General features: G+C 43.5%; 1 protein-coding gene and 1 non-coding gene across 2 annotated transcripts in view; both read left to right on the top strand.

Annotated features, from left to right (window-relative positions):
* Adnp2 (ADNP homeobox 2) overlaps positions 1-25,495 on the top strand; it is a 31,142-nt gene extending 5,647 nt beyond the window's left edge. Inside the window, exons 2-4 of the mRNA XM_059246074.1 lie at positions 4,037-4,157; positions 11,495-11,584; positions 21,573-25,495. Coding sequence (XP_059102057.1) covers positions 4,050-4,157; positions 11,495-11,584; positions 21,573-24,878 — 3,504 coding nt within the window. The 5' untranslated portion in view covers positions 4,037-4,049 and the 3' untranslated portion in view covers positions 24,879-25,495. The remainder of the gene's footprint in view (positions 1-4,036; positions 4,158-11,494; positions 11,585-21,572) is intronic.
* LOC131896253 (U6 spliceosomal RNA) lies at positions 14,142-14,243 on the top strand. Its single transcript, XR_009375412.1, has one exon. It is a non-coding gene; the product is annotated as a U6 spliceosomal RNA (small nuclear RNA).

The raw sequence follows: 25,495 nt of genomic DNA, 5'->3' as shown, positions 1-25,495 counted from the left end.
CCTCTCCAGTGCAAGCCAGCCCTACAACACCAGCCAGCCACAGGCTTCTCAAGCTCTCGAGTCTCTGGTGGTAATGGTAGACTTACCTCATGATATTTCTTTCTGTCTTTTTTTTTTTTTTAACTTTTATGGATTCTTTGTGGATTTCACATTATGCATTCTGATCCACTTCTCTCCCTGTCTCCACATCTGCCCTCTGCCCTTGTAACTTCCCCCAAATCAAAACTAAATTTAAAAGAAAAACCCAAAACCAAACAAACCAAAGAAACAAAAACAAAACAAATGAAGAATCATTATCATCTTGTCCTGGAAGCTGTAGTGTTGCCCATTGAGACACAAGGTTTGTCCTTTAGTCCATTCATCTACTTAAGTCAGTCTTCATTGCTACGAGTCATTGGTGTGGCCCGAGGCCTCTGGTTTCTGCTCTACCACCGGTAATGGGCTCTCACCAGGGTTCGACTTGGATATCATGTTGTCCTCTCGTGGAGATCCTGTAAAATTCATTGATCTGTGAAGAAATTTACATGTGCATCTATCACTACAGTCGAATGCTAGAATATGTCCAGCTCCCTACAAGTCTGTTTACTTACTGACCTCGAACATCCATCTACTGATCTGCTGCACCTCTGGAGATGTGTTTTTCTGGGCATTTCATACAACTGGAGTCAGATGACAGAAGGACTCTTCCATCCAACAGATGTTTTTGCATCAGTTCCCTTTTATTGTCAAACAGCCTTACTTTCCCTGGACATAGCATATTTGCTTATCCTTGTACCATTTGATGGACACTGACTTGTGTCCGTGTTTCCAAAATTAGCTGCTACTCTTGCTTTCTCGCCTCAACCCCAGCTGTTCTGTTCTGTCTTTATTTATTTTTTTGGAGACAGGACCTCACTATATAGTCCAAGTTGGACTTTGAACTGTGATCTTCCTGCTTTAGCATCCTGAGTGGTGGGATTGTCCCTGTGCTGTGATGCCATGCTTATTAACAGACTTATTGTGAAGAGGTATATGTTCCAGTCTTCATCATGTTTTTAGTTTATATCAGTACTGATGTGACTTTATATTCTGTGGGGCTGCATTCTGTTCTTACGGACCACCTCAAGAGCACTTTGTAGTGCGAACATTTTAACATTTCACTAGTCTGTGAACTAGAAATTTATATGGAATGAGGAGATGGTTCACTGTGATGGTATTGTGCCCCCCCCCCCCCCCCCCGCAAAAAAAAGCTAAACAAAGGAGATTAGATACAGGGTTCTTGTTTAAAAGAAAAAGAAAAAAGATATAGCAAAGGGTAGATCATTGAATATGCTCTGAAAAAAAGGGAAGATGTAGAAATAAGATAAAAGGTAGATTTTTTTGGATCTACTAAAAAAAAGAATATGGATATGATAAGATAAAAAGGGAGATTATTGAATCTACTTTTAAAAACGAGCTACTTGTTTTAAATAGGATAAGTAATGAAATTTTTTTGTCTGAATTTATCAAATGTTACTGGACTGGACATTGTTAATATATATAATGGAGTTTTTTTGTCTGAATCTGTCAAATGTTAATGGACTAGACATTGTTAATATAATTCTTGACTGTTTATATTGTATATACTTATTGGATATAATTTTTCTTGTATTGTAAACTTTTTTAAATTTTAGACAAAAAAGGGGAAATGTGGTGATATTGTGTTTCCCAAAATATTGTGCACCCTAATATACTTATCTGGGGTCAGAGAACAGAACAGCCACTAAATACAGAGGCTAGAAAATGGTAGCACTCACACCTTTAATCCTAGCATTCCAGAGGCAGAAATCCGTCTGGATCTCTGTGAGTTCAAGGCCACACTGGAAACAGCCAGGCTTGGTGACACACGCCTTTAATCCCAGGAAGTGATGTCAGGAAGCAGAAAGGTATATAAGGCGTTAAAAACCAGGAACTAGGCTGGTTAAGCTTTTAGGCTTTTGAGCAGCAGTTCAGCTGAGATAAATTTGGATGAAGACACAGAGGCTTTCAGTTTGAGATCAGCTGAGGAATTGGCTAGGTGAGGTGGCTGTGGCCTGTTCTGTCTCTCTGATCTTTCAGCGTTCACCCCAATACCTGACTCCGGGTTTCTTTTTATTAATAAGCCCTGTTAAGATTCGTGCTACAGTTCACCTTCTGTTGTTTTAGGAGATTGAGAATCTGTGGTGATTTGGTAGTTGGGACCAAAACTTTCCAGAGGTGTCTTCACTCCATAGGGAAGGATGTGGACTCCCAGTGTGGTCTCTTGGGCTTGTGTGTGCAAATGGGGCTAGATTCCACAAGTGTCCTTAAGAGTGAAATGGGCTGTTCCTACCATCCGGTCTTGGATGGCATTGTTCCTGTCATACTTGATTGGTTTGGCCGAGTGCTGGGATTAAAGACATGCATCACCACTACCCGTCTTTTCTTCATTTTTTAAGGCAGAGTTTTGTTTAGTTTAAATTAGCCTCCCACTTGTGATCCTCCTGCCTCAGCCTCCCAAGTTTTATGGTTACAGGCATGCAACATTACCCTATTCACAGATGATGTTTGAAAGTTGTCACTGCTGCTTCACCAAAACAAAACCCAAATGCTCTTCCCTTAACTGTCACTTAGCAGTTCTCTCTGGTGGAGGGTAGCCATGCTATCTTTCCATAGGTCTGTTCTGTCATGTTATGTATAAATGGAATCCTAACTTGTATATGCTTGGTCCTTTGTGTCTGGCTTCTCAGCAGAATGTTTCCAATGTTACAGCATGTATTGGTACTTCTCTTTATGGTCCAGAATATAAGTGTACACAGCTGTCTTATGTGATGGACATTGGAATTGGTGTTTTTTTTTTTTGTTTTTTTTTGTTTTTTTTCTCGAGACAGGGTTTCTCTGTGTAGCTTTGCACCTTTTCTGGAACTCACTTTGTAGACCAGGCTGGCCTCGAACTCATAGAGATCCTTCTGCCTCTGCCTCCCGAGTGCTGGGAAAACCGCCCGGCGTTGGAATTGTTTTTGAATAATTCTTTGAATATTCTTGCCCAACTTTTTCTCTTGGGTGGAGCTGTTAGTGCAGGGGGCATCTACATACTTTTCCCTTGAGGAATTTAGATTGCCTTCTGAATTGGCTGTCTGTGTACCTTACCATTGGAAATGCATTTGAATTTTGGTTTCCCTATCCCCTCCCAGTACTTTTGCTTCTTAACGTGGTAAAGATATGCTGCATCCTTTCCTGAACTTTGGAAAAGTGTGTTTAGATCCTTTGCTTATTTAAATTGAATTGTTTTTTGTTTTTTGTTTTTTTGTTTTTTTTTTGGTTTTTGGTTTTTCGAGACAGGGTTTCTCTGTGTAGCTTTGCGCCTTTCCTGGGACTCACTTGGTAGTCCAGGCTGGCCTCGAACTCACAGAGATCCGCCTGCCTCTGCCTCCCGAGTGCTGGGATTAAAGGCGTGCGCCACCACCGCCCGGCTGTTTTTTGTTTTTAAAGATATATTTACTTTAATGTGTGTGAGTGTCTGAGCACCACATATGTGCAGAATAGACAGCTGCCAGGTGAGTTCAGAGAACTGAACCTGGGTCCTCTGCAAGAGTAACAAGTGCTCTTAACCACCCAACCATCTCTTCAACTCTGTTCTGAGTTTTTTATTCTGGATATGTCAGAAATGTAGTTTGAAAAAAATTCCCCTCATTTTTATGGGATTTTTGCTTTTTTGATGGTGCCCTTGGGGACATTAAATTTGTTAAAGTCTGCCTAATATATTTCTTCTTTTGTTGTGGGTGTTTTTTGGTGCTGTATGTGAGACTATGTTGCCAAATCCAAAGCCATCAAAATTTATGCCTAGGTTTTTAATCTAAGAGTCAGTAGTTTAGCTTCTGTTTTCGTGCTAGGGTTATGAGGTTGTAAGGAAGGGTCAGGTGTCATTCTTTTGCATGCCGGTTGTATAGTTTCCTCAGCACCCCTTGCTGCAGATAGTACTGCTAGTGTTTTATTAGCCCTGTTAAAACTGTAGTGTGTGTATACATGTTAGTTACAGTTCTTTCTTTTTCTCTTCAAGGAAAACATCAAAAATGTTTCAGATTCCTGTGCAGAATCTTGACAACATCAGGAAGGTGCGGAAGAGGGTGAAAGGCATCTTGGTGGACGTTGGACTCGAGAGCTGCAAGGAGCTGCTGAAGGTGAGTGCGCACAAAGTACCAGATGCCGTCAGGGATGTCCGAGCCGACAGGGCTGGCCTTTGGAGGTGAGATCGGAGAGTTGAGAATGGATACGATTCCTCAAAAAACAGGATTTTTCTAATGCTTCAGATGCCTTCATGAAAGCGTCCTTAGAACTTACCTATCTTTTTAAGTGAGCTTTAAACTCTTCAAGCTGTCCTCTGGCTTAGCCTCCCGAGTGATGGGGTCCAGGAGTGTGCTATCATGCCCGCTTAAGAAAAGGACTTTTAGACTGTTTACTATTAAAAACATTAGTTTTGATGTTTGGGGTAATGTGCTGAATTACTTGTTTGAGCAAAAGAAGATGAATTTAATTTCCCAGTATTAGTTATATCAAGTGGATTGCAAACATGTTCCGAGTTTCTTTTGCTTTGATTTTATACAGCTATATGGACTAAGTATGTGTAGTCTTCCAAAAGTTTCAAAATTAAAGTCATAGTCACAAATTTATTGGTCAGTTTGCTTCTCAATGATTCATTGTCATAACACTGAGACTATGTGGATGGCATAGATAGTTCAGAAATATTAAACAGGAACTGCTGTCTCTTCATAGCCATTGATTATTCTGTGCTTGCTTCATTTTTGACTGGAAATAGAGTAAGTGTCTGCTTTACATTTTATAGAAAATATAGTTCAGGGAACTCTGCATACTAGATAAGTGTTTAACCATTGAGCTATATCTTTAGGCCAGTTTCTTAATATTTGAATTTGAGGCTTTGAATCAGGTTTTATTTATAATTGGTAATCTAGTAGTGAACAACTAATACTTACCAGGATTCCTAACAATAACAGTCTGTTTTGCTTTAAAGTAGGTGAGGAATTGTTGAAGAGACCCAGGTAGTTCCTGTTCCTTTGTCAGATTTGTGGGATGGGTGATCCTTTATTCCAGTGGTTTCTTGCTTATCTTACATCTCTCTACTCAGGTTCCATGCTGTTTTTGTTCTCTGTCAAAGAGAGACACTGCATTTCATCCTTGACCTGTTGGCGTGCTTTGTTGGTTTTGACATACATGTGCGTGCTGTGTAAGTCCCTGTCACATCATACAGCAGTCCAGTCATGCCATAAAGTCCCTGTATATCTTTTTCAATGAATCCCTGCCCTTGCACCACTGGTTACCTCTTCTCAAAGTATTTCACTGCAAATTACATGTGCCTCTTGTATAGTTTTATGGAAAAGAAAGTGGTATGCTGTTCATCTCTGTGGAAGATTTTGTTTGTTACATATGTGTTGGGTCCTACCTACTGCTAATATTCCATTATACAAATAAATTGTCTTGGTGGTTAGATACCTAGGCTATTTCTGCTCTTTTGGCTACTGTGAATGCAGTTTTTTTGTTTGTTTTGGGAGGGGTTCTGGAGATTGAACAGGGCAGATAAGCAAGGTCTCTACCATCCCCTGCCCTAACTTTTTTTTTTTGAGACAGCATCTTACAGTGTAGCCATGGCTGGCCTGGAACTTGCCCTGTAGACTAGAGTGTGGCCTGGAACTCACAGAGCTCTGCCCGGCTCAGCCTCTAGAACACTGGGATTAAGTCATGCACCCACTGTGCCTCACTCAGTCCTGACCACTCTTACAAAACTCTGTGGGTATCTGCTTTGACTTCTTTAAAAAGAAAACTCAGATGTGAAATTATGAGGTTGTTGTATGTTTACTATTACAGAAATGGCTGGATGTTTGTTCAAAGTAGTGGTCTGATTCTGTATTTGTACATTGCTCCAGTTCTTAGGAGCATGTGGTATGGTTTGTAACTATTTGGGGCTCCTTTTTTGATATTGGGGTGCAGCCCAGGGCTTTTTGCATCGACAAGTGTTCTATCCTGGACTATATTGATTCTGTTTTGGAGATTTGAAGTCAATGTTTAGCCCATTCTGATCTCAGACTAAATCCCCCTGCCTCTGCCTCTCAAGTGGAGTGCTGAGATTATAGTCTCGTGTCACAAGCACAGCTTTTGCTGGTCCCTTGTGTAAGGCTTGCTTCTTAGTTTTGTATATCCTTGTTATTGGAACAACACAGTCAGTAACCTGCTCCTATGTAGAAAACATGTGCTGACCCCTGTTGCTTAATATGATCATTGATTTGATTGGGTTGAAATCTCATTTTAAAGCTGGTTTTTAATTACTTCATCTTTTCACTTTTTTCTGTCCCCCTCCCCCCCCTTTTTGGGTGAAGACAGGGTTGCCTACAAGCTCTTCTCAGCCATGTCTAGGAGACTGCCTTGCAGCAGATTTCCTGGTCCTCTTAGCCAGAATTTCTTTGTGAAGCAGCATTTTATGTCTCCAGCATTGTGTTGTTAGGCTTACAATGCATAATTATTATTTTTATTTTAAGGAAGGAAAAATAATTACTTTTTTCTTTTTAAACACATTTGCTACTTCTACTCTGCATTCCTTTAAGTGGATATAATTACCCTCTTGAGTAATGTCCTTCATGCTGTGGTGTTGGTTGGCTACCTTGGCTGTCTGTACTTTCTTCTTGAAGTAAGGTTTATCTATGGTAGGGAGACTTTGCGATGGTCTCACTGTGTATCCTGGCTGGCGTGGAACATATTATGTACATGAGGCTGGCCCCCAACTCACAGAAATGTGCCTGTTTCTGCCTCTGGAGTACCAGGATTAAAGGCCTGCACCACCAGTGCCTGGCCTAGGTAGCCTTTCTTGTTATAAAATTCTAGTGTCCTTTTTCTTAAGATTTTGCTCTGTTCTTTTTCCTAGCTGGTGTCTTAGCCTGTGTTTCTAGCACTGAAATTCTGATGTTTGCTAGTGTGGTCTCACTGTGTCTGGCTGGGTCTGCTAAGCTTCTTGAACTGGAGCATCTAATGCAGTGTTTTCAACATTCCTAATGCTGCGACCCTTTAATAAAGCTCCTCGTGTGGTGGCAACCCCAACCATAAAACTATTTTCAATGCTACTTCATAATTGTGATTTCGTTACTGTTATGAATTGTCATGTAAATATCTGAGATCCAGATGGCTTTAGATGACCCCTATGAAAGGATTGTTCAACCCCAAAGGGGTTGGGACCCACAGGTTGAGAACCCCTGCTCTATCTAGTTCACTGGGTTTGGAGAATATAGTGACCTCATTTCTCTGGTGTTTATTGTTCTCTCCTGTCTGTTCCTGAGACTCCAGTTTTCAGAGCTCTTTGGGTTTCTGCAGTTTCTGTCTTGTTGCATCAAGGTTCCCAGGCCAAGCTCAGTGTGATGGCTCATGCCTGTAACCCTAGCACTTGGACTTGGGAGGTTGAGGCATAAGGATTGTTTGTGGCCAGCCCAGGCTGCCTAGTGAGAGCTAGTCTGTAAATAAATACATCTCCCAGGCGTTTCTTTGTCAGTTTCAAATCTGTTCTTAATTCCATACAGTTTATTTTCATGCAGTGTGGTCCACCTTTAATATGTCTTTCATTTCTTTCCTCTATTCATGTTCTTGGTAGTTCTGGTAATTAATCTCAGGGCCTCACACATGCTAGACAAGCACACTGCCATAGAGCTACAGTCTCAACCCCTGCAGTTCATGTTTTCTCTTTTAAATAAAAATGTTTTAAGAATTATCTGTAACTCCTTATTTTACTTTTTATTTATTAAAAATTAAAATGATCAGCCTGGTGGTAGTGGTGCACGTCTTTAATCCCAGCACTTGAGAGGCAGAGGCAGGCGAATCTGAGTTCGAGGCCAGCTTGGTCTACAGATGGAGTTCCAGGAAAGCCAGGAATGCACAGAGAAAACTGTCTTGAAAAACCAAAAAACCCCAAACCAAACCAAAATAAAACACCCCCCCCCAGCAAAAAACAAATTAAAAAGATCATAGATAAGAACGTTTTGCCTGCATCTGTATCTGCATTGCTTGCATGCTTGTAACTGAGGAGGCCAGATAGGCCATCAGAGCCTCTGGAACTGGACTTGGAGGCAGCTGTGAGTCATGTGCATGCTGGGAATTGAACTGGGTCTTCTGGAAGAGCAGCAGTGCTGTTAATCGCTGAGTCATTTCTCCAGCCCGGTTTTCTTTTTAAAAATTTTATTTTTATTAGTGTATGTATATATGTGGAGATCAGAGAACTTTGTGGAGACAGTTTTCTCCTTCCACTTTTTCCCCTTTTTAATATCCATTTTTTAGAGTTTTAAATTATACTGCATGTGTTTGAATCTTTTGCCTATATGTATGTGTGTGTACTGTGTGTGCCTGGTTCCTGCAGAGCTCAGAAAGAGGGCATTGGATCCCCTGGAGCTGAAGCCACTAATGAGTGCTGGGAATTGAACTCTGGCCCTTTGTAAGAGCAACAACTTACCTTAACTGCCCCCCTTTCTCTTTCTCTCTCTCTCTTTTAATATTTATTTTTATTATCTGTGTATGACTATTTTGCTTGTATGTCTGTGTACCATTTGGGTGCCTGGTGTTCATGGAGGCCAGAAGAGTGTGTCAGATTTGCCGGTATTGGTGTTACAGGCAGTTGTAAGCTGCCTTGTATTGAGAACTGAACCCCGGTCTTCTGGAAGAGCAGCAAGTACTCTTAACCACTGAACCATCTCTCCAGCCTTTTTTCTTCCACCGTTACCTGCTGAGCCATCTCTGGCACATACATCTGTTTCCTAGCATTGCTGTGCTCCTCGTTTGGGCTAATAGTTTACTGCTGTTTGGATAGCTGAAAGGTTCTGACTAGATACCGAACATGCTGAGTTTTATGATTGCTGGATTCTGTGGTCTCCTTTTATGCTGACTAGTTTTATGTCTACTTGACACAAGCTAGAGTCATTTGAAAGGTGGGAACCTCAACTGAGAGAATGCCTCCATAACATCCAGCTTTAGGGCATTTTCTTAGTGATTGATGGGGAAGGGCCCAGCCCATTGTGGGTGGTGCCATCCCTGGCCTGGTGGTCCTGGGTTCTATAAGAAAGCAGGCTGAGCAAGCCATGAGGCAAGAGACTAGCACTGGTGTAGGTGAAGGCAGTTGTATTAATTACCATTGGTCTGACTCAGCTAATCCTTCTTGATTATTAAAGGTAATGTCTTTGATAAGTACTATAAGCTGAAACGTTATGAACTACAGTTGTGTAGGAAGTGAAATTTAAATACCACATTCAGAGAGTTTGGCTTACAGTAGTACTCTGTTGAGACCCTTGTTTCTGTGCATGTGGGCTTGTGTACAGACAGGGTTTGTTCCCCGTGTTTGCTCTGGGTGGGAACCTTACTGGCTTTGGTTATCTTTGTCTTGCCATGAAGTATGCACGTGGCCCACACTAAGGGCTTGGGAGTGTTGCTGATGACAGGCTCATCTGGTCCTGTCATTTTCCTAGCCAGTAGCAGGCATTCTTTAGTGACCACAGAGGTCTTCATCCTTTTGAAGTAGCCAGTAACCTTCCAGAGTTCCCAGAAACCTTTCCAGATGGTGAGTCATGACATGGCTGACTTTGGCCTTCCATTTCTTTCTCTGTGTTTTGATACCAAAAGGTTACAGCATGCAGGTGGTTCTGTTGCTGGGTCCAGGTGTTCTGTGATGATGGCCTGTCCTTGAGCATGTTTCATTTGTGTCCTTAGTGGGCCCTTGTTCTGGGTTCCATTGGTTGACCTTGAGGGCAGGGCATACCTTGAAGTTCTACCTGCTTGATACACTTTGAAGTTTTTTTTTTTAAAATGAGTTATGCTGTCAAGGTAGAAAGGAGTGTCACTTTGCATACACTTTAGGGCATGCCAAGGGCAAAGCAAGAATAGGTTTTTACCTTCAACTTAGAGATAAAAGTGTCATGGGGCCATGTGAACTTTAGAGAGACGTGAAATGCTCTGGTGCATTTCCCTCCGTGACTGCTGTTCATTCTGTAAAACAGTTCTATTCTGAGCCCTCTGTCACCTGCAGCACTCTGCACAGTTAGTTCTGCCCTCTGCTCGGACCCTGCTTGCTTATCCCTTCTTGGCCATGTTAGCTACATGTCTCTCCTGGTGGACTCAGGCCGAGCTAACTGGATCTGGGCTCCCTAGTTTATGCTCCTCTATGTCCTGAGAGAGCTCATCACAGCACTTGTCAACAGTGTTTGCTCTGAAGAGTTTGCCATTACCTGTCTTTCTCAACTGTGAAGCTGAGCTTAGAGTCTTCTTACCCTGATTGGTCCCAGAGTCTAACAGTGACTGTCTGAGACTGGAATTGGTGTTGATGGCAGGAGTTCTGTCTGCTCACCCATTTTTACCCTGTCAATTGCAAATGGATGCATCCTGCTGTTTCCTTGGTGTGTTGGACCTGGAGCCGCCATTCTTTGCTCTGTCTAGGACTGGCTCTTCACCCGAGTTCAATTCTCAGCATCCGTATAGTGACTTAAAATCATCTGTAACTCCGGTTTCAGGGGATCTGATGTCCTCTTCTGGCCTCTGGGCATCAGACATGCATGTAGTATACAGATATGCAGGCAAAACACCTACATATAAAATAAAATTAAAGAAAAATGATGTCTATCTTAGAAAAAGAAAACACTGGGTATGTACTAGATCCTGGCTAAAAGGTCTGCCCTGAAAGGTGATCTAAGGGAAAGACAAAAACACACTCTTTTTTATGTTCCACAGCCAGATTGAACAGTGCTAATGTGCTACTGGGAAAGGACTGTTGAGTGTAGACGTTGGTTTTTCCCTTTGACTTACAGTATATTTATGTGTGTTCACAAAGCTACATTAGTTTTAGAATCTTTATGAACACTTAGGCCTTGCTTACATGTACAAAATATAGGTAACATTTTTTTGGGGAGATCGTTTATTTTTTGAAAAACTGCAGTTTTAATGTGGATCATTTAAACCTTTTTCTTGACACTCATACTTTAAATGTAAAAATTTGTTACTGACTGTACTTCCATTTTTCTTAGCCCATAAACATTTTTAAAATTATTTTTATTTTATGTACATTGTTGTTTTGCCTGCATGTATGTCTGTATGATCCGGTGTCATCCCCTGGAACAGTTGTGAGCTGCTGTGTGGGTGCTGGTAATTGAACCCGTGTCCTCTGGAAGAGCAGCAGTGCTCTTAATCACTGAGCCATCTTTCCAGCCCCATCCCATGAAGATTTTTTAGGCGCTAGATTACTTGCTCATGGATTTAGTTTTGGTAGGAAGGATTTATACTCAGGGCCTTAGACACGTGAGGCAAATGCTCTACCACTGAGCTTCTCGGTCCAACCTTTGTACCTTTTTAGTTTGGTGAGTTGCCCAGGCTAGCTTTGAACCTTGGGATTTTTCCGAGTAGCTGGGATTATAGGCATGCACCATCAATTCTAACTGTAAATATTTCTCTAACTCACAAATAGTCACGTAATGTTTTCTTTTTTCTTAAGGATCTTAAAGGTTTTGATCCGGGAGAGAAGTACTTTTATAATACATCGTGGGGAGATGTTTCTCTTTGGGAACCTTCTGGAAAGAAAGCGGTACGTATTTTTTGTAATTCGTTTTCATTAGGGGCAAGTGAATTAAGGCAGAGGCACACTCTGGCTGTTGGGGTTGCTGGCTAATTGGGAGGATCTGTTCGTGAGGTGGGAGAGCTCCAAGGTTGTTTGCTGCAGGACTGTTGATGACGACAGTTTTTCACATGCACAGTGTGGTGACATAGCCGAGCTTTGTGATTAGAAGGGAAGGTATAAGAAGATCCCTTGATTTAGTAGTTCTGAATAAACGCTGTAGTATCAAGTGCTTTCTCATTAAGGACATTCCAGTTAGTGGGATACTGCATGTACAAAGGTGAGTATTTGAGATTGTAATGGAACTGAAAATACCTGTTGTTTAGGTCATAGTGTGATGTATTGCATTTTTGTGGTAATGCTAATCTTAACAAGCCTGTGTAGCTGACCATAGGAAAGTATATACTGCAAAGCCGGGCAGTGGTGGCGCATGCCTTTAATCCCAGGCAGAGATAGGCGGATCTCTGAGTTCAAGGCCCACCTGGTCTACAGAATGAGTTCGAGGACAGCTAGGATTGCTATACAGAGAAACCCTGTTTCAATAATCCAAAAAGAAAAAGAAAAAGTGTACTGTATAGAGTTAAATATAGTAAATAGTACTTGATAAGACCATTACTGGTTTAAGGAGGCATGCATTGCTACAGGATGGGGACATACTCTTAGAATCGTGTCCTCAGCTGGTTTCATTGTTGTTAGAATAAGCCACATTCATATAACAAAGTGTGCTTACCCGTATGGACACAGGACCGTGGACACATACCCCAGCTATAGACATGTACAGCAGCATGCTACTGTACTGAACATTGTGACAGGTGGTAACACAGTGATGCATTTCTCAATACATTACTCAGAGAAGGGGTACTGTGGAAGCACTAGATAGAATTTTTTATTTATTTTTTTAACTTCCTATCTGTGTAGGAATTGAGCTTGTAGCCCCCCTGGAAGTTGTTTTGGGTGAGGCAGTGGGTGTAGCTGATGACTGCTGCTAGATTTGTGAATGTTGCATATTTAGGCTGCATTACATTTATATTAAAAAATTCCTTGTTGGGCGGTGGTGGTGCACGCCTTTAATCCTAGCACTAGGGAAGCAGAGGCAGGCAGATCTCTGTGAGTTCGAGGCCAGCCTGGTCTACAGAGTGAGTTCTAGAACAGCCAGGGCTGTTAATCCGGAGAAACCATGTCTCAGAAAACAAAAGCAACAACAAAAATCCTTAATAAATAACCTTAGCTTATAAATTTAACCTTTTAACTTTTTGCCTTTTGTTAAAAAAAAAAAGATTAAAATACAAGTATTGTACATCTGCATGAAAATATTCTCTCCTTATACCTTTATTTCATATGCTTTACCTACTTTTAATTTTCTGTGTTTATTTCCAAGTTGTTTTGTTAAAAGCTAAGTTGTGCAAGCGCTCGTGCGCTCTCTCTCTCTCTCTCTCTCTCTCTCTCTCTCTCTCTCTCTCTCTCACACACACACACACACACACACACACACACACACACACTCTTAGGCCTGTTCAATTGGAGGTCAGGATTGACACCTCCTACTGTACATCTCATCCCAGTGGCGGGGCTGTGGGGCAGTAGTGTCAGGAGCTGACCCTCCTGATACTCTGTGTCCTCCTCCAGGTCACCCGAGTCACCATCTGGAGTGTAGGAAAGCTGCTGCTCTCCCTGGGAACACACTGTTGGCCTGGCCTGCTTCTCTTTCTCAGCACACATGTGCCTGTTGGGTCCTTGTTGTCAGTAGTTCTGAGGAACCTTTGGAGAGCTACAGAAGCTTCAGCTACAGAAGCTTCAGCTAAACTCTTCACTGTGTTTTCATGTTTTTTTTTTTTTTTTTCTCATTCAGTTTTTGTTTCTCTTGCCTCTTCTAGCTGTGCTAGAAGACCACACTCTGACCTACATCACTAGACAATAGGAATTTTTAGTTCCATTATAATCTCAGATACTCACCTTTGTACATGCAGTCTCCTACTGGCTGGAATGTCATTAGTGATGCATGACTAGGCATTTGATGTCACAGCTTTTACTCAGAAGAGTTCCTAAATCAAGGGTTCGTAGTCACTTCTAATCACAGACAAAGCTTGGCTATGTCAACATACTAGAAAGAGAAACAATGTGAAAGGGGGCTCTTTAATCCTTATAATTTTATGTATTTGTGGCCCATCACTGACCTAAGCATCCCTAAGTGGCACATGACTGTATTTGGCTATATTTTCTATCCTTCTTTACCAGACTATATTCTGACTTAGAAAAGACAGGTTTACTGTAACACTGTGCTGTTAGGACAGCAGCTTCATCTGTCTTGTCTCCGAGGGTCACTTGATGCCTTTCAGCTTTTTCCTATGCTTGTTTTGTTCACTATAGTCCCTAAACATACATAAAGACATTGCTAATATTGCCATTAAGAGGCCTGGAAACAGAATAAAAAGTAATGAAGTATTATGAAGATGGTACATTGGTAATAGTTACAGCTAACCAGTCAGGCATGTTTCATAGCTGGATCCTGAATGAGAACAAAGTGATGGTACTGTCCTCAGGAGTACATGCAGTAAAATTGGAAAGATAGAAGACTAGCATGCCTCTATGCAATGATGACACACAAAACATGGAACAGTTCGTATTTATAAGTAAATAACATCAGACTCAGAAACACAAATACTGAATGATTTCTTTGATGTATTGAATCTAGATTTCAAAGTTTTTAAAAGGATCTGAACTGGAAGGGGGTATATTTGGGTTAAGGGGCAGCAGGTTTTACACACAAGGTGCATTCACTAGGTTACAGGAGCAGGGAGAAGAGGAGTTAGAGACTGAAGGGGATGAATATGAAGTACATCATATACATGTATGAAGAAACTGATGAAACCAGGTGTTTTCTTTCAGTGTATGCTAGCTTTTTAAAAGAACAGTGCAAGTTGTTAGAGGATTGATATTGAAGACAGTGAGATTCCCAAAGATCCAAAAAGGCCTTGGTCAGAAACTTCTCTCTTGGCACCATGACAGAAACAGCTGAAACACGTTTCTTTGTGATGTTTACCAGTAGGTTGGGTCAGTCTGGGTGTGATGCTGACACACACCTGTCATTCTAACATGCAGACAGTAGAAGCAGGGACATCAGGTGGTGCTGCAGCTGGACACATGAGACCCTGTGTAGCTAGAGTTTTCCTGCCTGGCCCACAGTCAGAACAAATCTCTGTCACTCGCCAGTCCCACAGCCGCTCAGACCCAACCAAGTAAACACAGAGACTTATATTGCTTACAAATTGTATGGCCGTGGCAGGCTCCTTGCTAACTGTTCTTATAGCTTAAATTAACCCATTTCTATAAATCTATACCTTACCACGTGGCTCGTGGCTTACCAGCGTCTTCACATACTGCTTGTCATGGCGGCAGCTGGCAGTGTCTCCTCCTACCTTTCTGTTCTCTCAATTCTCCTCTCTGTTAGTCCCGCCTATACTTCCTGCCTGACCACTGGCCAATCAGTATTTTATTTATTGACCAATCAGAGCACTTGACATACAGACCATCCCACAGCAACCCTGCTTCAAAAGACAAAAGCAGCAAAACAACCCATCCCCAAAGCAAAGCAAAGGTTTGATTCAGTGTTGAGTTTATTTCAAGCTTTGGGTATTTTAAATGAGCCAAGAGTCTATTTATTATATAAGGTCAGAGTGATAAGTCTATGAGAACTGGTATAAAGGCGGGGGAAGATTTTTTGGGTTCTGTGGATCAGTTGTGGAGGAAAATTGTTTGCCAGAGCAAATCTTCAGCATAGGGAACCTCCCTTGATGGCACTTACGTGTCAGCTGCTGAAGCTCCATGCTGCGGCAGCACAGGGACCCCTGGCACTGAGCTTGAACAGTGCCATGCTGGTATGCAGCATCCTGCACCCTGCTTCTATAGGCTGAGAGGCAGATGATGGCTTACTTCAGTTTCCAGCCTGACCAGGAGCCCCAGCAGCATAGGCAAACTCAGAAAATGAACCTCTTTCAGCCAGTAACAACTGCATTGGTTAGCTCATCGACCAGAGGTCCCACTGTAGTTATATTTGATGAAGATGTTGGCTTTGTTGGAGTCTTGTGATACACTATTTGTTTAGAAGACAAATATGGAAAAGAAAGTGTGTCTAATACCCCATTGTGTGAACAATGAGTTGCTGCAGGTTTGGATATGGAACTGGAATTGTAGTCACTGTTGTTACTGTATTGCTGAAATCTGGTTTGCATATTATATTTTCTCTGCTTTTGATCAGGTTGAATGACGCTTTCAAGGACCAATTCTAGGGATCTTTGAGCTGTGTGAGCCTTGCCGTCCAGACTCTGGTTCTGTGTTGGCCATGGGGCTCTCTGCCATTCTGAGTTTTGAGGCTTATTTTTTGTGCATTGCCTAGTAATTAATGCAAAACCCAGAATCTTATCCTAGGCATAGCAATTTCTTTTCTTACACACAGAATGCAGAAATCTGTTTTTGTTTTTGTTTTTTTTTAAAGCTAAAATACTAACTTTAGGGCAGCAACAGCAGAACCAGGTTTTCATAGAACTCTACAAGAGCTCATTGTTACGGGCTTAAGTTGCCCAGAACGGGAGCAATGTTACTTTGGTTTTCTGAGGGGCATACAGGTTAATATGATCTGGGAGGCGGCTTCCATGAAGTAAAGCTGGGAGGGTTGTGTAGAAATCACTTATCTGCGTACTCTATTACCTTGGGGTGTGGATTCAGTTTTCCGATCTGATCCAGATGGGGCTTTTGCCGATCAAGCATGAGGCTCCCTTTTCATGGGAGATTCATAGTTCAGGAACAGTATTTGTTGAAACCAGAAAATCGTATATCCAGGAGTATGTGAATGTCACACTCCATCTCTATATGTCCTGGACAAACAGAAGCACTGTGGTGTCCTCCAGACCTATTGACCACAAAAACTAGGAAGAGTTTGACTAGATCTGATTATTTAAATTTCTGAATATTTAAAAAATATTCCCTCAGACTTACCTCTTCTTGAGTTGTGTTCTTGTTTTTAACCTTTGCTTGTATATATGTGTGTGGGCATACATATAATGTGGAGGTCAGGGGACAGCTTGTGGGGATCACCTCTTTTCCTTTGACCACAAGGAATGAACTTGGGTTGTCAGGTTTGGCAGCAAGTCTCTTTACCCACTGAGCCATCTTGCAGCACTAAGGATAGTCTTCATGAAATGACCTCTCTCTGTACTGGTTGAAGAGCTAGCTGCAAGTTAATTATTATTATAGTAACAAATGGATTGATTTTCATTGAGTATTTTAAAGTAACTTATAAATAGTGACCCACTTGGACGTCCTATTGCGAATTGTTTGAGATCTTTAAATACTGTGTGTGGTTACATTGCCTTAAAGGAAGACTTCTCTTACAGAAACAGATGTCTGAATGGCCTTTCGTTGATAGCTAGCCAGGTTGGTGCCAGGTTCAGAGTGTTTGAGGACACAGGCGGGGGGATGGCTTAGTGGGAAAGAGCGCTACGAAAGCAAGAGGACCCAAGTTTGGATCCTTAGTACTGACATAAAATCTAGGTGTGGCTTTACACAAGCTTGTAACCCCACTGCTGTGGAGGGACAAGAGGATCATGGGGCCTTGCTGAGCACCAGTATGGCTTCAAGTTCACTGAGACAGAATGGCAGGACACCTAGCAGCCTCCTGAGGCTGTCTGTGAACACACATGGGTGTATTATGTACCTGCACACATACATACATACAGAGTTTGAGGACAAAGCTGTCTCGGGAGCAACAGTGCAGAGTATTATAGCTTATGCACACTTGATCTGGCAGTGAGAAACCCAGGTGTATTGTAATTACAGTACAGTAAGAAGGAAGGTACATCCAGCTCCTTTTCTAGGATTCCTTCTTGAATTGCTGAGCCAGCAATTCAACAGTTGGAGACTGAATATGCTTTCTCCGATTTAGCATATTAAGTGTTTGCTGCCATCCTTATTTTAATAATATTCATCCCAATATTTCTCCATCTCCCTGTCTCTCTGCCCCCCCTTCACTCACACACACACACACACACACACACACACACACACACAAATAATGAAAATAAATCTTTTATTGTTTGTTGTTTTGAGACAGGGTTTCTCTGTATACAAACAGCTCTGGCTGTCCTGGAACTCACTATGTAGACCAAGCTGGCCTTGAACACACAGAGATCTTCCTTCCTCTGCCTCCTGAGTGGTAGGATTAAAGGCGTGCATCACCACCGCCCAGCAAAAATGTTTATTTTTTTAAACATTCGACAGGCATTGGTGGTGCACGCCTTTAATCCCAGTACTTAAGAGGCAGAGATAGGCAGATCTCTGAGTTCGAGATATATAGAGCTAGTTCCAGGATAGCCAAGGCTACACAGAGAAACCCTATCCTGAAAAACCAAAACAAAAAACCCCTAGTATTTCAAAAACTTGCTCTTTAGTTTTATAGGCAAGACCCTTTGAGACTCTTGTGATTTATCGTGCACAGTCTAGCTTGCAGCTTCCAGTATGTCTTCTTTTTTGGAGGGGGGAGGGGCACTTGAAGTTTTGAATTTCCTCACTGAATTTTCTCTCTCAAAAGTTTTGAATGTCCTCTTATGTAATGTGCACTGTATATATAGTTACAGGTGTAAGTTTTTTTAGTTAGATTTATTTGTGTGTGTGCATCATGATACTCTCTTGCAGTCTCTACCATATGAGTCCTGGGGAACACAGGTGATCAAGCTTGGCCATAAGTATCTACTGAGTTATCTTGCTGGCCCGAGTAGGAGGTTTTGAATTAGGAAGCATTGTTTAAATTTCTGGTGCTGAGTGGTTAATAGAGAGTCTGCTCTAGAGATAAAACAGCAGATAACAGACTGAAGGGGATAATAAAAGTTAAGGTTTCTTTCGTCATGGAGTATTTAAGACCATGGCATAATATAATTATAAATAACAGGGAGCCAGAGAGATGCTCAGTGATTAAAAGCACTTGTTGCTCTTGCAAAGGACCCAGGTTTGATTCCTAGCACCTGCGTGGTGGCTCACAACTGTCTTTAAATCCAGTTCCAGGGGAGTCAATGCCCCCTTTTGGCCTCTGGACACCAGACACATTATACATGGTACACATACATGCATACACTTGAAATAAGTCTAAAAAATTAAAACATAACTTAATAGTAACTTGAGGTAGTAGAGATTTTATGTGTTAAACAGATGCTGTGCTCTGGGGACAGAAAGAGTATGTACCATGTGTAATGCTGGCCTGATGGCCGCATGTTGTCTCCTTTACTCCTGGGGAAACAGGGTCTAGGAACAGAGACAGCTTGACGTCAGGGATGTCACACAATCATGCTGGCCCATGGGGCTTATACTACACAAGGTTGAGGGATCAGAGGTTATGAAATGCCATCGTCAGGTTGATGATGCCTCCCAAGTTCTGATGTCTTTGCTTTTTGTCAGCTGTGGTTTTTGTCCTGCACATGGAGGATTTATGGATAGACACCTTTCTTATCCGTGGTGTCTCCGCTAGGCATTGCCAGGCTGGGGAGCAAACCCTGTGTCCTTCCCAGGAGCTGTCTGTCCAGGCTGTTGTCCAGAGGCTGCCTCATTTTGTTCTTCGCTGGGAACATGAGTGTGATGAACAGTCTTTGATTTAATTTCCATCTTGTGGTGATGGATGATGTGAGCTTCTCCATTGTTGACTCGGGATTCAGAGACATTCTTTAATAAGCTTTTAAAATCTGTTGTCCTTTTCAAGAAGCCAGGTTAGTTATTTTTGTATTGAGATTTGAACCTGTTCCCTGTGTCCTGGACATCTGACCTCTATCAGGTGTTTATAGGGCTTGTTCAGCTTTCGATGTCTGCTTTAGAACTGAAAGCTTTAGTGGAGTCTTCAAGGAGTTGAAGCTTCTTGCTCCCATGTTGTCTAGTTTGTTGTCTTTTCCTTTTGTTGATAATGCTTATGGGCTTTTCAGAAACTCTGTACTCCTTAAAGATGTATTCAGCATAGGTTCCCTTGGCTCCTTGCTTGACTGCCAGAAGGTATACCCTTTTATTAAAACTACACCTGTATTTCACTTTAATCAGTATTGCCTTCAGTTCTTAAAGGAAGTTTGGACTTCAGAGATGTTAAATATGAAAAGTGTATCTCTTAGAAACATTGTAAGTTCTCTTCTCTTTGCCCTTCATTCTGTAATCTGAGGTTGTGACAGTTGCCTGAGGTTGTTGTAGGTCCTCACAAGTCCTGGAGCCTAGTCTTACTGACTGTTGGAAGTTGTTAGTATCATGTTGAATGTGTGTGTCTACTTTATCTGACTGCAGTTGAAGAACTGTATTAGTAAGGAGTGAGTGGTTGTATGTTTCCTAGAGCAATTATGAGACCACAGCTTTAGTGAGAACTGGGGCCAGCCCTGGGTTGCTGGTGCCACAGTCCACTGTGGGCCTCCATAGTGGATCTAGTCTGCTTCCATCTTGGCACAAGGGGAGGAGTTGTGTGGTTTATATGCTCTGGGTCTCTGGATTTTCATGAGACTGGAGGTTTCCACACACTCTCCAGCTATTCCAGAGAACAAGTGTCACCGTTGTAAAAGTGACAGCTCTCCTTACTGCAAGTTGTTCTTCATATCCACTCCCTGCTCCCCCTTCCTGCTTCTCCCAGACCCTTCTACCATGTCTCCCTCTGTGCTGACTAGTTCTGTGTCAGCTTGATATAAGCTAGAGTCATCTGAAAGAAGGGAACCTCAACTGAGAAAATGCCTCCCTCCATAAGTTCTGGTTGAAGCTAACATTGCCACATGGCCTCTGCTTCAGTCCCTGCCTCTAGGTTCCTGCTCTGACTTCCCTCAGTGATGGACTGTTACCTGGAAGTGTAAGCTGAAAAAAACCCTTTCCTCTCCAGCTTGCTTTTGGTCATGGTGTTTTTTATCCCAGTAGTAGTAACCCTAACTAGGACACCCTCCCAAATTTGTGTCCTTTCTTTTTGGGGGGGTGAGGGTGTCATCTGTTTGTCCTGTCTTAGGTTGTACTAAAGATTGAATTTAAGGCTTTGTATATGTTTAGTAGCCCTCCACTCCGGATCTTTAGCTCGTGTGTGTGTGTGTGTGTGTGTGTGTGTGTGTGTGTGTCTATCCCAGACAGGGTTTTACCAGGTTGCCCAGGCTGGCCTTGCACATTCTACCCCCTGGCTTCTTCTTGAGTAGTTGGAATAACAGGCCTGTCTTCCTAGTGCATCCATGTAGCCCAGCTCTTTGCTGTCTTGGGAATGGGGAAATAAAGACAGTTAAAAGGTCTAACAAGTTGAATTCCAAGTTTTATAATTTGGAGTGAAAAACTAAGGCGAATGTGAAAGGAAGGAGGCGGAGAATTACTACAGAAAAATGAACGGAGCTTATTTTTGTCTGTATCTTATTAAAGGACCGTGTGGAGGACAGGATGAAGTGCTGAGACTTGTGGTTTAGGTGATAGTTCAGAGGTCGGCAAGCCAGGAGTTTAGACTAAATCCGTAAGTTAATAATAGTTGATAGTTTTCCAAATGTTTAAGAAAAAAGTACTACCAGGAGGTGGTGGGGCACACCGTAATCCCAGCATTCAGAAGCAGAGACAGGCGGATCTCTATGCGTTCGAGGCCAGCTTGGTCTACAGAGGGAATTTCAGGACAGCCAGGGCTACACAGAGAAATCCTGTTTTGAAGAACCCCAAAAAATAAAAAAATAAAAATAAAGAAAAATGTGCCCAAAAGAATACTCTTTGGGACATGGGAAAATTATATAGAATTGCAGTAAGTACCCATAAATCTAGTTTTCTTGGGGGCACAGCTCTGTCTAGAAACTGCTTTTTACTCAGAACCTTCTGGTGGCAGCAAAACGGAGGCTAGGGTAGAGCACACTGCTCCTCGGAGTTACACAGACGAGGGAGAGCGTGGAAGGGGGACCTAGCCACTTGTTACTCTTCCTAAGACTCTCCTCTCTCTTGACAGAGATACCGAACAAAGCCGTACTGCTGTAGTCTGTGTAGGTACTCAACAAAGGTGCTCACTTCCCTGAAAAATCACCTGCATCGTTACCACGAAGACGAGGCTGACCAGGAGCTGATGATCCCCTGCCCCAACTGCCCGTTTGCTTCGCAGCCCAGGGTGGTGGGCAAGCACTTCAGGATGTTCCATGCGCCTGCTCGCAAAGTCCAGAGCTACACGGTGAACATTCTGGGTGAGGCGAAGACATCAAGGAGTGACGTGATAAGCTTCACATGTTTAAAATGTAACTTTTCCAACACCTTGTACTACAGCATGAAGAAGCATGTGCTGGTGGCCCATTTCCATTACTTAATTAACTCCTACTTTGGTTTGAGAACCGAGGAAGCAGAGCAGCCAAAAGCAAGTGACCCTGTTTCTGTGGATAAGATCCTGCCATTTGACAAATACTACTGTAAAAAATGCAGTGCTATTGCCAGCAGTCAGGATGCCCTGATGTATCACATTTTGACATCAGATGCGCATAGGGACTTGGAGAATAAGCTGAGGTCTGTGATTTCAGAACACATCAAGAGGACCGGGTTTCTGAAGCAAATGCATATCGCTCCGAAGCCAGTGACCCACTTGGCCTTACCGCCCAACAGCAGTGCTCGGAGCATTGCATCCCCTCCACCTTGCTTCCAGCTTGCTCTGCCACCCAACAGTCAGAGCCCTGGCACTGTGCAGCCAGCCACTGGGGCCCCTGGCACTTCTGGAAGCCTTACAAACTCCCCGCCCACCACTGCCCAGTCTCATGTAGCTCTGGTCTCCAGCCCTTTGCCTGTGTGCCAGAGTAGCCTCACACTGCAGCCCTCAGCTCCCCCACCCGTCTTTCTCCCTCATAGCGTTCCACTTAATCAGCCTGTGAGTACTTCTGTGCTGCCTCTGACTCAGCCAGTTGGGCCTGTGAATAAGTCTGTTGGAGCAAGCATCCTTCCCATGAATCAAGGTGTCCGCCCTGGAGTTTTACCCCTCCCTCAGCCTGTGGGGCCCATAAACAGACCTCTGGGGCCCATAAACAGACCTGTGGGACCTGGGGTCTTGCCTGTGAGTCCCTCTGTCAATTCAGGGGCTCTGCAGTCTGCCTCTCCAGGAGTAATTTCTGTAGGTCGGGCAGTTCCGTCAGGAGTCCTTCCTGCAGGCCAGGGGACCCCTGCTGGAGTGATTCCGGGGCAGACGGCCACTTCTGGTGTCCTCCCCACTGGCCAAGTGGTCCAGTCATCAGTTCTTCCTGTTGGCCAGACAGCTCCATCTCGAGTTCTCCCTCCTGGTCAGACAGTGCCCTTGAGGGTTCTCCCTACAGGCCAGGTGGTACCACCTGGGCTGCTTCCCTCAAACCAGACTGTCTCCTCAGCTGTTGTCCCTGTGAGTCAGGGTGTGAGCTCTGGTGTTCTTCAGCTCAGTCAGCCAGTAACACCAGGAGTCCTTCCTGTGGGCCCACCTGTGAGGCCTGGTGTACTGCAGCTCAGTCCGTCTGTCAGCACCAGCATCTTGCCTGTGAACCAGCCAGTGAGAGCTGGCACCTCACAAAACACTACTTTCCTCACTTCAGGCTCTATTCTCAGACAGCTCATTCCGACTGGGAAGCAGGTGAATGGAATCCCCACCTACACGCTGGCCCCGGTGTCTGTCACTCTGCCTGTGTCCTCCGCTGGAGGCCTTGCCGCTGTTGCACCGCCTTCCCAGGTGCCAATGCAGTTCTTGCCCTCAAGCTCGGGCACACAGTTGGCCAGCTCTTTGCCCAGCCTGCCCTCCCCACAGGTGCTAGTGAGCCCTGCCCCTAGTGTGTTTGTTCAGGCTACTTCGCCGGTGGCAGATGCAAGTCAGGCACTCAAACAGGCCAAGCAGTGGAAAACATGCCCGGTGTGCAATGAGCTCTTCCCTTCCAATGTCTACCAGGTTCACATGGAAGTGGCCCACAAGCAGAGTGAGTCTCAGCTCTGCCGGGTCTGCAATGAGCTCTTTCCTGCTAACGTCTACCAGGTTCACATGGAAGTGGCTCACAAGCAGGCCGAGTCCAAGTCCGGTGAGAAACTGGAACCCGAAAAGCTTGCCGCATGTGCCCCATTTCTGAAGTGGATGAGGGAGAAGACAGTGCGCTGCCTCTCTTGTAAGTGCCTGGTCTCGCAGGAGGAGCTGATGCACCATTTGCTCATGCATGGCTTGGGGTGCCTGTTCTGTCCGTGCACTTTTCATGATGTCCGGGGCCTCGTGGAGCACAGCAGGACTAAGCACCTGGGCAAGAAGAGACTGTCTATGGATTATAGTAACAGAGGTTTCCAGCTGGACCTGGATGCTAATGGGAACCTGCTGTTCCCCCATCTCGATTTCATCACCATACTGCCACGAGAGAAGCTTGGAGAGCGAGAGGTGTACCTGGCTATCCTTGCTGGAATACACTCCAAGTCACTGGTACCTGTGTATGTTAAGGTGAGGCCTCAGCCCGAGGTTTCACCAAAGATGCCTAGCAAACAGAAGCTGACCTGCCCCTTTTGTTTCGGCACATTTATGACTGCTGATGCCTATGAGCTACATCTGAAGGAGAGGCACCATGTCATGCCCACAGTCCATACAATGCTCAGGTCTCCAGCCTTCAAGTGCATCCACTGCTGTGGGGTCTACACTGGAAACATGACCGTAGGAGCCATCGCTGTCCATTTGCTCCGTTGTAGAAGTGCTCCCAAGGACAGCAGCTCAGACCTGCAGGCCCAGCCAGGCTTCATTGAGAGCAGTGAACTGCTGTTGGTTAATGGGGAGGTGATCCCTGACTCCACCTTTGCTGTAAAGAGAAAGCTGCCAGAAGGCCACCTGGGGGCGGAAGACCAGAGGGATGGGGACAAGCCCCAGCTCACTCTAGACACCGTTGCAGTCCCAGGTCCAGAGAGAGGGCTGAGCGCTGTGCCTTTGAAGAGACAAAAGAATGAAAGCAGGACAGAGGGGTCAGGGGCCAGTGATGACTCTCTGCAGGTGTTAGCATTGGATCCCACTAAGTATGGAAGCCGCTCCTATGAGGAAAAAAAACAGTTTCTTAGAGATTATTTCCATAAGAGACCGTATCCTAGTAGAAAAGAAGTGGAACTACTGTCTTCACTCTTGTGGGTGTGGAAAATCGACGTGGCTTCATTTTTTGGGAAAAGAAGGTATATTTGCATGAAAGCAATAAAAACTCACAAGCCCTCTGTACTTCTAGGTTTTGATATGTCTGAACTAAAAAATGTCAAACATAGACTGAACTTTGAGTGTGAATCACAAAGTCTAGAAGACTCGGTCTGAAGTCTGGCTGACTTGGATGCCCCCCTGGCCTTGTTCTAAGTGTCTGAGGCCCTTCAAGGTGTTCCAGATGCTCAGAAAGCCTACTGAGGAAGCACACAGTTCCCAGAAGTACTCTTAGCTGCAGTTCGGTTTGCAACTGTTTGCGTTTTTCCCTCTGTCATGTCAATGAAATCTTGGGTATTCCATGCACGCCTTGTTTTCCCAGGAGTGTCTGTCAGTAGTGACTACCTGGAATCTACAAATACTTGTTTTTTTTATTTTAGCAAATTTCTGCTTGTTTAAGAGTACTTGATTAATAGAAAATAAAAGCATTGCTCAGCCTCAGTTTACAGACAGCAGCTAATGTCCATGTTTAGGGAAGTGAGTACTCTGATGTATATGGTCCCTAAGGACATACTTTTAAGCATTAACTTCTGCTGATTCTGTGAATGCTGTTTGCTAAGAGTACAAATTTGATTTCCATCCTTTAGGTTTTTCCCTGACAGCTATTTTTTAAATGTCATAACTCATAAAAAACCAAATGTTTCCATTTATTAAAAAGATCCTGAGCCTGAGGTCTGGTGTGTAGTGAATTATCAAGTGTTGCTTCATAAATAAAGTCTCTGTAGGAACAGAAA

This window comes from Peromyscus eremicus, chromosome 19, assembly GCF_949786415.1.
Source record: "Peromyscus eremicus chromosome 19, PerEre_H2_v1, whole genome shotgun sequence".
NCBI lineage: Eukaryota > Metazoa > Chordata > Mammalia > Rodentia > Cricetidae > Peromyscus > Peromyscus eremicus.
The sequence above is the reverse complement of the archived record's forward strand: the minus strand, read 5'-3'. Positions and strand labels throughout refer to the sequence as shown.